Here is a 14,409-nt window from a genome sequence, read left to right on the forward strand (position 1 = left end):
ACTAGAATCTCCCAGAAGCCATTGTTCCGACACCAGCTCCGCCCTCATGTCAGACAAAATGAAGAGGAAATGGTGACACAATAGAATTATGACAACCTTAAAATAATATCAGAAGAAAGGAAAACACACACAGAGCGTAGAGGAGGGGTTGGTTACATAGTCAGATTTTATTGGACAGAACGGTCACCAGGGCTACAAACATGAAGAAGCAGACAGTGACGAGGCGAAACACCAGGGGGAGACCTCACCTCACTGCAAACACACTCCCAGGGCCAGTTTTCCCCACAGCAACTCAGAATCAAAATAGTGTGACAAAAGTTGATCTCAGTGCTTAACGAACAGGAAATTTGAGTCACGTACGAGCTTATCGGGATGATGGTCAAACCTCAAAACTGTCTGGAATGTTTCCCCGTTGTTTCGACTTTACTTTGACCTTAACTCGCTGGATGCTGGTAAAACTAACCGCGGAAAAACAGCCAGGGAGAGAAACGATCTTCGGGTAAGTACAAAAACAGCTCGGCCACTTTCAGTCCCTTTCTCTTTCCCTTTCCCAACTGCCAGTAAACGCTGAGATGAGACTTCAGATCCAAATGACCGTTCCCAAAAAACACAGATCAAATATCAATCAAGTCCACAATACAGAATCAGACAATGCATCTCAATTTGAAGGGGGGGAGACTCTACTGAGACAGATTCATACACAGGAACTATATCAGGATTCATCTTAAACCACAACAGCTACAAATCATCTTACCAGTGAATAACTCTAGGAATTTGTGGGGCGTCTAAAGTAACTGGAGACAAAATAGTGGAACAATAACACTGAATAAACACAACAGGGCACCCTTTAAAAGACACCTAAAAGGTGCCTCCAGTCCTCTCCCCCTGGTTCCCTCCTGCATCACGTGTCTTTTATCTCTCAGACACCAGTTGGTTTACAGGTTTACTCATCACTACGAGATATATACGATACAATGGTTCACATTTTGCATATATCTGTGCATTATATCATATTTACTTTTTTTTTTAATGATGTAAATTCAATCTCCAACACCTAGTTAGGAAGGGGTGAAGGGTGGCGGTGGATGGAGGGGAGGGGAGGGGCTGTATGAGAGAAGCTATAAGGACTGAGGGGAGGAGAGAGACAAAGTAGGAAGGGGCAGAAGAAAAAAATCTTAACAAGATAGATGGGAGGAAAAGTGGTCAGTTCGCTGCCCGGAGGAGATGAACTTTTAGCAGCGAGTTTCGTAGATGCCGGAGCGGCCGATGTACCGCACCCATTTGATGACGTCGTGGTCACTGTAGTTGAGCTTGGACTCAAACACCTTCAAGTAGCGCACCTTCAGACCGGAGGGAGCGAAAGGAACCTGCGAGGACGAGAAGAGGAAGGTTAACAGGATGTCTACAGGTATCAGACACTTTAATTCAAACGCTTTTTGATCATTTTAACCTAAATCAAGAAGGTTTTTGTTTCTGACCAATCATCCAGGCATCTCTTTCTGTAAAGTGTCTGACAAATATCAGTGGTCGCGGGTTTTTTGGGCATGTTTCTCAAGTGTAGTTGCGTCTTTGGGCTTGCTCTCCTGACTCTGGTCTCTCCTGTTGCAGGATCCGTCTAAGACCATGATCCCCCCTAAAGATCTGGCAACGCTGATTGTAGGTAGTCATACAGGTAACTAGCAGTAGTATATCTTAAGTTAGGTTAATCTACACTTACCAGACACTAGTTAGGTGCAAGTATAAAGTAAAGACAGTATTGGATTCAGAATCAGAATTAAAAGGTGGAGAAATTGGATTCATTTCCTCTAAATTAAAATAAAGTTTTAATGCCTTTTATATAGAAAATGTAATTCAAGACATTGTTTCGTTTTTGTTTTGTCCGTTTTAAAGACCTGCCAGCACCCGGGTGTAGCGCATGTCGGGGCACGCTGGGAGCTGTACGTCACACAAATCGCTGCGTTCTCACCGTGAGCTCTGAACAGGAAGTGCACGAGGTAAGCAGGCCGTGATTTGGGTGTGAGTGTTGGTGTGTGTGTGTGACATAGATGAAGGCCGAGAATGTAAACCATTTATGAGTTCTGACCTCAAAGTTCATAGAGATGGGAGGCCTGGCCCATTTCTTCTTATCGTTGGTTGGCAGCAGCTCGATCTCAGCGCTGATCTGAGATTCCTTCATCCCAGCCATGCGTTTGATCCTAAACACACACACAAACAGTGAAGTTTCAGAGGCGTTGTAAAGATTTCACAAACGTGGAGACAACGTTTCGAAACCCCTCATTACAATGAGTCAGAGTCAAGTTTAAAAGGGTTTGTCAGAGAGAAGAGGTCTGTGTGTCTGAGGTTAAACAAACAGACACCAAAGGGATGCTGTTAATCATCAACTTGACACACAGAGCAAAGAATAGTGACTTTATCATAGATTATAACAAAAGTGGATGTAGCTGCCTTTATGTCACCCACTGGTGTGAGGACTTCCATTCTGTAGCCTTGAGTTTGGCATTAAGGGATTGAGGATGTCCTGATCCTCCCTAAATCATACTCGTCTTTTTTACTCTAAACAGAACCATAATGTACAATATGAACGTCACGCTGCGATGGAGAAGACTTGAAACGAGTGATTGAGACTACAAACTCATTGCAGTGGAGTCGCACCCTGCTGACCGTTAGCTAGAACGCAGGTATAAAGCTCTTTCACCTTAGAATCACTTTTCAGACCCGGCGTCACGCCCACTTCTATCATGCAGCCTATGGTTTGTACGTGAATACACGGGCAGAGCTACTCACTTCCAGACGATGGCGTTCTCACTGGCCTTGTACTTGGCTTTTCCCTTCATACAAATCACCTGCACTCCGCTGGTGTTGAGGGGCGTTGGGATGCGCACCTGAAGAGATGAACGTGAAGCCATCAGTACATTTGGTCGTGTTAAAGGGATATTCCGGTGTAAATTTAATCCATGGTCTAACACACCGTGAAACTGTGTTAGACTCCCTCTCGAGAGATCAAGTTAGCAGACCGCTAATTTACGGAGTTTTATCAACCTCAGAAACGACCGCACGACAACAATACACTGCAGTAAATGGATCCAAATATAAACCGCCACCAAAAAGCCACAAATAATGCTCAGAGCAGCACCAAACTTCAGCAACAGTACAAATAGGGTCTCAGCACATAGTCCGGGGCATCTAACCTCCGCTAGCTTAGCTGGATTTCTATTGTGAAGCTAAAAACAGATTTCAACTCTCCTCCATCAGCTTCCGGGTCGGGGAAGTCCCGACGCGACAATTACCGAGTGCGGTTAGAAATGCTCAATTCCGATCTTTTCCCTGTCCGCTCTCGATAATAACTGTTATAAACTGGCAGGTAAGACACATATGAACTTTGATTGCTTCTCCATGGAGTCATAATCATACATTTTCATCCATGAGCTGCGGAACTCTACTGCACTCGGTAATCGACTCATCGGGACTTCCTGTCAACAGGAAGCTGCTGCAGAAGAGTGGTAAATTTAGTCAGCTTTTTAGTAGAAATCCAGCTAAGCTAGCGGAGGTTAGATGCCCCGGACTATGTGCTGAGACCCTATTTGTACTGTTGCTGAAGTTTGGTGCTGTTCTGAGCATTATTTGTGGCTTTTTGGTGGCGGTTTATATTTGGATCCATTTACTGCAGTGTATTGTTGTCGTGCGGTCGTTTCTGAGGTTGATAAAACTCTGTAAATTAGCGGTCTGCTAACTTGATCTCTCGAGAGGGAGTCTAACACAGTTTAACGTTGTGATAGCCCATGGATTAAACTTACACCGGAATATCCCTTTAAAGCTGCTACGTGAGCAAACTCCATTTATCATCATCTCGACTTTAACGAGAGCTCACCTCAATTTTTTGGGCCAGCAGCGAGGGTTTGAAGTTGGACTTGATGACCACCTTCACCTCCAGCTTAGTGCGGCCAACCTCCCTTACCAGAGGGATGACTCGGAATGGCAGGATGATGTCTTTAGTGGTGCGGTACCTGCAAGAAGGGGGAGGACAAACCACAGCTCATGTAACAAAATGCATATATTTTATAATGTTTATACACACTTTTCTCAAAACGATGTATTCAATGATCTCCCAAACTTTTCTGTCACATTCTGCTCTTGTCCTGACAGTTTGATAACAATTAAATGCTTTAAAAAGAGATTTTAAAAATCCATCTACTGACCTCATGAGCTCATATTCTCCATCAGGGGGGATGAAGCTGATGCTACGCTCTGAGTCAAACTTACTGAGGCGCACACACTGGTGGAAAGTGCAGTCGTCGATGGCTATGGACTGCTTCCCACTGCCGGGAGAAAAAACACATCAGAGACACACACACAAAAGAGGACAGAAGATCATTAGTTTGCCTGTTTACTACTTAAAATGATGTCTAATAATTATGATCCCAATTATTCCAATGATAAAACTAATACTCTCCCTCAGCTGATGTAAATAGTCAAGAGGGAAACATTAAGATATGAGCACACAGAGGGACACGACTGCTAGTATCAAGACATGGAAACTAAAGAACATAAAAGATGACACTACTGTGCAACAAAACAAATCACAACCCCCGTTAGGTGTTTGGGTAAAGAGTTAAAAAGTCAAGCAGGTGGGTGTGGGGTACAGAAAACAAAACCAACCATTCCACAAAAAGGCAAACAACCACCGGGCAGTACACTGAAGAGTAAAACAAGGCGTGTTTGATTCGAATCGAGTGTGTGAGGAGCGACACTGCATGAGATGTACAAATTCTTAATGTGCTTAAGGGCTTAGACAAGGCAGGTGTTTGTGTGTCTGCGTGTTTGTGTGTGTTGAGGTGGCATAGGGTGAGGACACTTATCAGTACAGTACCTTCCTCCCCCTAAATCACTGAGGTACAGCACATAGAAAAGAAAGAGAGGGAAAGAAAGGAGAGATGCATCCAAAGGAAAGAAAAATTAAAAAGAAATTGTAAAAGCCTGTCTTGTTGTAAAACAGCAAGACAACACTCATAACACAGACACGGGGCTAACAGACGAGGCGGTCTCTTAAAAATTGACAATTCATTTTTCTTGTCAGAGTTTTTAAGATGGAAATAATACAAAAAAGGACTGAATCTGAATATAAAAAAAAAACTGAATTGCAAATTATCTAAAATCACATTGAAATGTTCTCCACTTGTTGTGTCGCTCACCTCTTCCCTGCTTCATCAGACGCTCCACCCTTGCCCTGCTTGTCGATAACGATCTTGTCGTTCATGCCGAACTTGCACTCGGGCATCCCGCTCAGGTAGCTCTTCATCACTACTCGGCCCGACACGTGGGCGCTCAGGACTTGGCCTGGACAGGAAGGAGAGAAGAATTAGAATTTATGAGTCTACAAATAGCCATATTTCTTTCCACTTTGCTGTTTTGAACAGTTGGATTCTACTTAACAACTGAGCGAGTACACAATTATCTGTATCTGTACTACCAGTGTAATTATCTGTATCCATGATCGGAGTGGGCAACGATTAAATCAAATTGTTCATAGCATGTTAAAATGACATGGGTTGATCAGATGTAGCCATTTTTATCACTTTTTGTAAACAGCCACTAAATAGAGCTTCAGATCAATGTTTTGACAAGAAAAGGAGCACTATCAACATCAGAAATACCAGATACAGAAATTTACAAACCTAAAATCCAAAAGTAAACAAAAGGGTAAAAAGAAATTGGGAAAAAAAAGGTCTGTTATCAATTACATTTAACTGAGAAGGACGTCTTTTTCTGTATCTGTATCTGAGCCTCACTCCACTCTGCTGAAGAAGATGGTGTGATAGCATCGAAAGCCTCAGAGAAGCTACCAAATGGACTCTGTGGTAAATTGTTTTGTTTTATCAATCCCTGTCTATTAATGGGCCATTTAATTGCTTCTTGGGAAGAGGAGGTGCTCGACATGTTGGTATCTGATGCACAGACTCACGGCCCAGAGACAGAAAAGACTGAACTCTGAACAACCAGCACTAGTTGTTCTGAATGATACAATTTCAATAAATCATTCATGTTTGCAGCCCACCCCCAGTTAGGAGGAGGGGGAAGAGGAGGGGGAGGTGTATGAACAGACCTTGCGGTGACATGAGCAGGTTGACGCTCTCCAGTACATCGAGGAAAAGCTCATTGCGGCGATACTTGATGCCCTCACGACGCCAGCCGATCTGCCCCGTCACCTGGCTGGTGATCTGAGACTGCTCCTCTTTTGTCTGGGAGAAAGGGAGAGAAACTGTATCACTACCAACAAAAGGAGAAGGCTTGACAGACTGACAAAAGAACGAAGGCAACGAAGAGGAATCATTAGCACCACGGCGAGAGAGGAAAACTAATATGACAGGGTCCCGTACACGGACAAAATTAATCCAACTGAGATAGAATCTCTGAGTGTTGTTTATTACCTGGTGCTGAATTATGAAGAGTCCGAGAACACAACAGGGGGAGGAGGAGAGAAAAATAGAAATAAATTAGACAATAAACAGACATCTTGGTCACACATAAACTAGGAAGTGCCAATTAAGTTTTGGCTTTTGTTGCACACAATCAGACAATAAGCACATGTCACTGTAACTCCTTGTAACTGTGGATATCAGTGAATCAGTCAGTCGCTTGCAGCACTGCATTCATGAAAACATTTCCAGTGAACTGAAATGTTTATTGTATTTGACAGCTGCCACTCAAAGTCTAATGGACAATAATAAACAAAGTACTGGAAGTAGATCAGGATAGATATCATCAACGTCAGTCTAGTAAAAAATGTCTTGATCTGCCAAATCCACATCGAGCAAACCTGCTTCCTATAAAACAGTGTCTTTACTACCCGTTTTATCACTTGTGATTCGCCTGAGTTACACAGAGAGGTGTCTCTGATACCAAGTCCACCCTCTATAATATAAAGAATGTATATAATTCTAAAATCCAATAAAAACAAACAACATCTACTGTAATTGCAATACAGTTGAATCAACGCCATTTTAAAACTGTCTCAACATAAACTGAAAATGATGCAACGCGGTCATGAGGAAGTTAGCACAGTTCGTCTGTTAAGCTGGAAGCTGAATGTTTATCCTTGTTTTCTCAACACGGGAAAATGTAAAGACCTGTCTTACTGACCTGTCCCTTTATGCCCTGCTGGGTGATGAAGGTCTTCAGAGCTCCGGTCTCTGAGTTCTGGGGGTAGCCAAAGTCCAGGATCTCTGTACGAACAAACATGGACAGATAAGTGTCGGGAGGGGAAATGAATCAGGTCATGGAGCGAGCCAGTGCTGACTGAGTGAAACGTTTTATTTATTCAACTTTCACTGGGAGGACAAACACAAACTTTGTGTTTGATGTAGAATAATGAAGCCACCGTAAATCTGCATGACCAATTCATACCAGCCTTTTGTCTCAGTGTAGTTTGGAGTCGTTGCTACTTACACAGAATACTTTTATACACGTTACTGCTAAACTGTGGACAATTATGAGTCCTATTAAAATATTTGCAAAGACAGTTGTCGACTTTTAGCTAATTTGAAAGTGGGCACTTGTTTATATGCCATTATATATGATATTGTAGGTAACATGGTGTCAAGACACAAGATTCGACATTCGGATCTGTTCACAATTATCGTCTCGTACCATCCAGCAGTTCGTAGATGAGCACGAAGTTGTTCTTGATGTTCTCCTCGCTGATCTTGCCAAAGTAGGCCGTCATGACGTCGCACATCTTGTAGAGGAACTCGAACACCATGGCGGCGTTGACATTCTGCTTAGTGACGGCCGCCAACCAGATGTTGGAGCGCTTGACGTGAAAGAAGCTGGTGCGGGCGATGTTGGTCACCGGGGATCGAACTTGCTGCCGGGCGTGGATCACGTTCACACGGAACGCATCCACCGCGTTACGCCTGAGACGGGAGGGCGAGAAAGAGAAAGAAAAAAAAGACAAGATGTTTATTGTTTTAAGCTTTTTACATAAAAGATCCCACCCTGTGACATCCTGTGAAAACATAACTGATGAGGTAGCCATCCATTTCAAGAAATGAGCAAATAATCAAAACATTTTCCAACCAACTGGAGGAAGACACCTCGAGCTGCTGCGTTAAGACGTTAAAAAGGAGTGTTGTTTTGTGTAAACGGTGATAATTACCAGGAGGGAGAGGGAAGGCTCAGAGAGAGTAGCTCGACACCCAGGCAGCAGCATCGCAACTAACCAGACTCCATGGGAAAAAAATGTGTTAACTATGTTTGTCAAAATAAACCGGACTATTTGTTTATTGTCAAGTATACCTAAGTATACCTTAGTGCCACGATGCTTTGGGGAAACGCAGCCTTGCTTAATGTGGATATATAAATAACAAGGCTTAGTGCAGAGGACGCAGCACGTTCTAACAAGAAAAACAAATCCTACTGAGAAACAACTCACATGTCGACACCACCGACATTGAAGACTGTCGTCTACCTTATTTAAATCATTAACAGCTGATAAACTATCAACATTCCTTTCTTAAAATGTAATAACTAATAATATACCAATTCTAGAAGAAGCGAGACTGCAGGTAAACAGTACTGTACTGATTGTTTTGGGTTTTTTTTTTTTGTCATTTTTAAAGTCACCATGAAGAAAAGAAATGTAATAGAGACAAACAAGAAGACACAATGAAGATGTCATTTCTACAATGTCGTCAAAATATAAATATGTTTGCAGGTTTAGGAATTGATAACTGAACTCTGAGGACACAGATACAGTGTGTCAGCCATGATGTCCGTCTTGTACATTAAACCAAGAAGAATGATCAGCCTTAAAAAATCTAACAAATCAACACATTGTCTTCGAAATCCCCTTTGAGCTTTGAAAAACATCAAAAACATTTTGAAAACATGATGATTTCAGTGCATCTTATTTCAATCAAGGTCCACTTCTACATGTAAAAGCCAATTAAATCAACACAAAATGATCTAACTCATCTCTCAGTTTCTTCGTGATAAATCAGGGCATATTCAAAAGGATGAGAGGACTAAATTAATCCATGCTCTCTACATGCTTAAGCACTGGTCGAACTGTTTGTGAGCATCAATCTTCCGGTCGTGGCTGAATTTGCTGGCGTTCGCTGATCGGCTGTCGTTATCTCAGTATCTGGTGGCTTATTCGCCACTGTAATGTCATGACAGGTGACTCATGCTCGGAGGAAGTAACGGGAAGTTGACTGTGGAATCAATGGACATGCAGTTAAGGGGGTTTCAGAGGGGTCATTGATCGGTGGCCATGAGCGGGGAGGGTCATGGGTCATGCTTGATAGGCTCGAGCTTCTCTTACCTATTCCTACAGGGGCCAAGATGGACAGATGGAGGAAAATGGTGATACAGAGGATAGAGAGGAAAAAAGGATGAAGTAAAAGGAGAGGAGAGAGACAAAAATGCACAAGAGACATTTTCGTGCATCATGTACACAGACAAGGTGAGTAACATGGTGTTTATCATGACGGCATCACTGGAACGGAATACGTTGGTTGTTGTTGGTTATCAGCACAACAGCATAGAAAGTGAAACTTACATGATTGGCATCGCTCCATTACAGCTTCATTTTAGAGTTCCGCATGAACGAATCCTACACTTCCAGTTCCCTCATCTCGAAAAAGTCAAAAAGGTTTTTGAAAGGGGTTTTTCGATAAGACGCCCACATAATGTCTGTGGTTTTGTCCTATGACATAAAATACATCAGTTAATAGCCTACATGTGAATTTTACGATTCAACGAACATGGACACACATCTACTCACTAGTCTGTTCACTAGTAGATGTAGGAAGCTGAGCGGTGTTGATGGTGAAGTCATATGACAGCGATGTAGTTCTGTTCTTGATCTACTGATGGAGTGGTGTTCATCTGTGAAAATTATCTTGCTGAAGAACACACGTAGCCATCATGAAATTGTGTTAGCCACAGAGCTTATTCATTTTCTGCAATAATCAAAAATCTAATTAGAATTTACCATACGTGTTTGTGACAACCAGGGTGATGCTAACTTCCAGAATAGCCTACAAAAATGTGCCATCCATGCAGCACTCTATTTCAAGAGGATGAAATTTCCAAGCGCAACCATACATGTCATCACAACATTATAACACATACTCTGCAGCAATTGGAGCAGCATAATGGATAGTTACCATCACCTGCCACATCAGAGACAAACGTATGGAATATCTGGTTTTATACTGAATATGAATAGCCATACAGCTCCTTCCATAATGACATCTTACACAATAAGTTTCTCTTTTTTACTCGTTTTAGCAAAGTTTTCATTAAGAAGTCCTGCTTTCAATCTCTGTTTCCTTCTAATATGTATCCAGCGATATTCTGTAGTACACACTGTGCTGTGTCTTGAGAAGGGAGACACGAGCAGCTGCACTGTATTTGTGCTGCTGCTAGATAGGAAGGAGCAGCAATGATTAAAAATAACACGGTGACAATCACATTACTGATTACTAGCTAGACGCAGGAAGGACAAAAGACGGAAAGGATCCTGCTACACGCAAGGCTGCCAGTCATTTAAACAAACCTGCAGACACTGCATTCACCGAGTACAAACAGACTATTAAATGGTGTCTCAGTCTGCTGATGCAACCTGTTACACTGAACAGCTCTGAAAAATGCAGCACATACGATTCTGTTTCTGCCCTTTTCTGAACGTCTAACCCGACAACACCAACAAATACTGAAATGTAAAAAAATACTTCAAGGGTCTGCACAGAAAGTAACCCAATGACCCAGCACTGCTGCTCTGCACCCACATAACTGACACAAAGAAATCAATTTCCCGCTACTGTGCCCTCTCTGTACCTTGCCAACCTTCACTGTATAAATGTATAAGGCACTGGGGGGCCTGGTGTGTATTTTGGAGAGATGCCTACCTCACCCTCAACTCAATCACTGAATTTGGTTCACACAAACAAAAGAGGGATCAATAGGTGTAAGCAAGGACACATCTTCGTTTCAATCTACAATGTCTCACAAACAGCTAAATAGGAACGAAGAAAGGAAGAAAGTGTTTTTTCCCAGCCACGCAGCTCAGTTCCTGTCCTGATGTAGTCTTTAACCTCACACGTGAAGTTCCAGACCTTGACCACCATTTTTTTTTTAACCATGTGGTTAGGCCACCGGCTTGGTTTTTAATCTCTTATCCCCGGCCTACTCTGGATATGACTCAGACGCATTTTAAGTCGTCCATCTTAGGCAGCAGGAATGATTTGCTTTTTGCAGATACCTTTTTTTTTGCCAGCAGCTTTGTATCGGCTCCTGCCGCAGTTCTGTTGAGTTAAAGTCTCTTTTTACATTCACATTTATAATGAGCCATTACAACTCACCTACTATTCTTTTTAAAGCCATTTTAACATGCATTGTTAAATCCCCATCCCTTTAATTAAAACTTAGGGAATTCTGTACTTTGACATAACTGTGTTTTTGTACTTTTAAAAGTTCAGCTGCAGATCAATGCATCACTCTTCCCATCTATCAAGACTGCTATCAGTACGTCATCTCTACACGGTAATACCTTATAACTTGTGTCTTGTACCAACACTGAGGTCAATCTGGCAGAGCTGCTCACACAACTGCAGCTAATCTTCTAAATAGAAGGTGTGGTTTGTTAAACACGAGTGTGAGTGAACCGAATCATTACCTCACAGCGTGGGAAACCATAAAGGAGGATATTATTTTTTGCTGATGTGCATAATTGTCTGTTTTACACATGTTTTTTTTTATATTATACTCGTCTTGTATATCACTCATCATTTATTGGAAGAATCTTTTTTTGCAGGTTTTTGTATTTGCAGATTAATTGCATTCTTTGAGTTGGTGACATTATCATAAATGTAATCCTAAATGTAATCCTGGCTTAGCTATTTTCCTGAACGCATTTTAGAGGAGATGACAAAACAGACAAATGTAAACTCCTTAGCTGGGGGTGAGGGACATAATCCTCTCTCATCGCTTCGGAATCAACCTGTCCACTCCCAGCGGGGTCAGGACCTTCTCGCTGACATGAAGCCCCCCCCCCCAAAAAATAAAATTTAGGAACGTTACAGCAGCTTTGCTTCCCGTGAAACATACCCAATGTCATCTCGGTAGACCCGGGAGATGAGGACCTCCCCCTTGTGGTTGTAGATGAACAATCCTCCAATCATTGTGGCTGCTTCTCAGTCCCAACTGGCCATGGTGAAACCAAACCCCGCCTGAGAGGAGACAGAAATGGAGCGAGAGATTGCAGGAAGGAAACGAGGGAAAAAAGGGGTTATAGAGAAGTGAAAGCAGTGAAAAGTGAGGGAGAGCGCGACAGTACAGGGAGGCGCTTGTCCCTCACATCCGCTTTCTCTGTCTCTCCCTCTTAGTCACACACACAAACACACACACACACACACACACACACACACACACACAGACACTATTGCCAACTGAATAAACCCTGCAGCTGGCCCACTGTGGTGACTCATTTTTGAATCGTGCATGTGCATACACATACATGCATCAACTATCACTCCAGCAGAGGCTGAAAGGACTCCAGTACCACCACCCTTCACCACAGCCAATTCCTTGTTTTCCTTCAAAGAAAGATTAAGCAGATTAGAGGGATGTCACCAGGTAGCCAGCTACAAAAATCTGTTGCATTTTACTACTAGATGCAGCCTGGATGTGACCAGACTACACATGGAGTCTCACGTTAAACCAACACCTACAGACAGCGAGCTTTATCTGAGAGTAGTTCCTAGACAATTAGCGTTCAGTGTTTTATGGCTTGGACCATCAAATCAGAGGAGTTTGCCCCCATTCAAGAAGGAGGCTTCTGGAAACCAGGAGGATGAAGGACATGCTTGAAATTCCTCGAAGACAAGAGGCCGGACACCTTCAAACACACCGCGTTTAAAAGGAAGTATACAACACAATCATACGCCCGAGACTAGTAAAGTTAATTCCCCATATGAACATAGCCGAGTCGTGACGGAATAAACCGTGCACAAGACATGAGCGGGTTTAATCGCCCGTTTATTGGCCGAAGTCAAGATGTCTGCTCACTCGGGCCATTTTCCAAACGTTCATACATTTTTCATATTTGCTCTTTTTTGCCTCGAACAGTGAGGGACGGGTCTGTTCGAGACGCCTTGTTTTACACATACTTAAATGTCCACAGCATCGATTGGGGGCTTGACCTTCAGCTAAGATCACAGTGATGGAGAACAGACCGAGTAAGAGGTAGCTAGCTAATTTAGCATCCGATAGCAGGCTAGCTGGCGGCGGTGTTAGCGAACCAGAGTCGAGCCGTGCGGAATTTCAAACTGATTTCCGGTGAGAAGAAACTCGGACATTTGACGACCATTCAACATCTTACGCTACGGATTATCGCCAACTTACAAATTAAACATTGAAAAAATATAGCACAGGCAGCCCCCAACAATATAACCTCGCCATTACAGCGCAGAATTGCCACACTGCATGCTTTTATTTTGACGGAAAAGCGCCGCGCTTCCGTTATCACAGTAACTGCCGCTGCTAGCTTGACCGTAGCTAACGGCGCCGCAGCTAACGCCGCTAACGTTAGCATCGCTCCCGAATGAAACGGTTTCGCCAGCTGTCCGACACCGATACCGGGCTACAAGTTCGGTCATTTTGATGGGAAACATGTGCCCGCATCGACTCTGGTGAGCTTACCCTAGTTCTCTCGCGAACGCCACCAGTCTGTCGCTCCCCGTTTGCCTGTGTCAGGATCCAGCGGCTTCCCGGTTCACACACCCGCTAATTCCGCTCCTTCCTCCAGGTCCTCTGATAGCTGTCAGCTGACCCGCCGTCCTTACGCACAGCCGTTCCGCTGTGACAGGAAAAGGCGCGGCTGGAGCGATGTGTAAACCGCACCCAGGCCTTGTTATGATAAGCTACATTGACTACTGGTCAATTATTATTCGCTTCAGTGTTGTCCATTAATATTTATGACAGTGATGAGTAAAACTGGCAGCATAGTCCCGTTAGTCCCCTTTTTACAAATGGAGTTAGGGGCCATGTTGGCATGTATCAAACTTGCTGGATTCATTGACTAGACTTTACTTTTTTAATTTTTTTTAAAAAATCTGGTGTGAATAACTGCTCTTAAACTCACTTTCAGAGAGTGGAAGCAAGAAACTTAATTTCCCAGCAGGAAAACAGGAAGTATGTTTGTCCTTGTGTGGGTGGTCTTATTTAAATATGTCCTGCAGAGTCCACCTTAACTTTATTTTTTTTTGTCCAAGTTGAATCAACTCTACAGGAGTTTTTCCACCCCTCTAACCACAGGGAACATCTTGCAAAAGGGTCATTCAGTTCTGAGGCTAAAACTAAAATGTACACAGGCTGATCCCCTGCACACACCCACAGCCCACACACACA

General features: G+C 43.1%; 1 protein-coding gene across 2 annotated transcripts; it reads right to left on the minus strand.

The window, feature by feature from the left end:
• Positions 1-147: 147 nt before the first annotated feature.
• LOC115572477 (AP-2 complex subunit mu-A) lies at positions 148-13,861 on the minus strand. Of its 2 annotated transcripts, XM_030402606.1 has the most exons (13): positions 13,702-13,861; positions 12,109-12,230; positions 7,645-7,910; positions 7,138-7,220; positions 6,426-6,431; positions 6,101-6,236; positions 5,190-5,334; positions 4,868-4,885; positions 4,197-4,316; positions 3,869-4,004; positions 2,785-2,882; positions 2,084-2,195; positions 148-1,367 (listed from the first exon to the last, which is right to left on the minus strand). In XM_030402606.1, exons 2-13 carry the CDS (start codon positions 12,180-12,182, stop codon positions 1,233-1,235), a joined length of 1,329 nt encoding a protein of 442 aa, XP_030258466.1. In that variant the 5' UTR covers positions 12,183-12,230; positions 13,702-13,861; the 3' UTR covers positions 148-1,232. The 2 variants fall into 2 exon arrangements, with proteins under 2 accessions (XP_030258466.1, XP_030258467.1); XM_030402607.1 differs by lacking the exon at positions 4,868-4,885 and having other exon boundaries at positions 13,702-13,860.
• Positions 13,862-14,409: the final 548 nt, after the last annotated feature.

Source organism: Sparus aurata, chromosome 21 (assembly GCF_900880675.1).
Source record: "Sparus aurata chromosome 21, fSpaAur1.1, whole genome shotgun sequence".
Lineage (NCBI taxonomy): Eukaryota > Metazoa > Chordata > Actinopteri > Spariformes > Sparidae > Sparus > Sparus aurata.

Coding starts and splice junctions, on each gene's coding strand:
- LOC115572477 (XM_030402606.1), bottom strand. CDS start 12,182: ATGATTGGAGGATTGTTCATCTACAACCACAAGGGGGAGGTCCTCATC. Junction 7,911..12,108: donor GTCTACCGAGATGACATTGG/GTATGTTTCACG, acceptor CTCCCGTCTCAG/GCGTAACGCGGTGGATGCGT. Junction 1,368..2,083: donor CCATCTCTATGAACTTTGAG/GTCAGAACTCAT, acceptor TCGTCCTCGCAG/GTTCCTTTCGCTCCCTCCGG.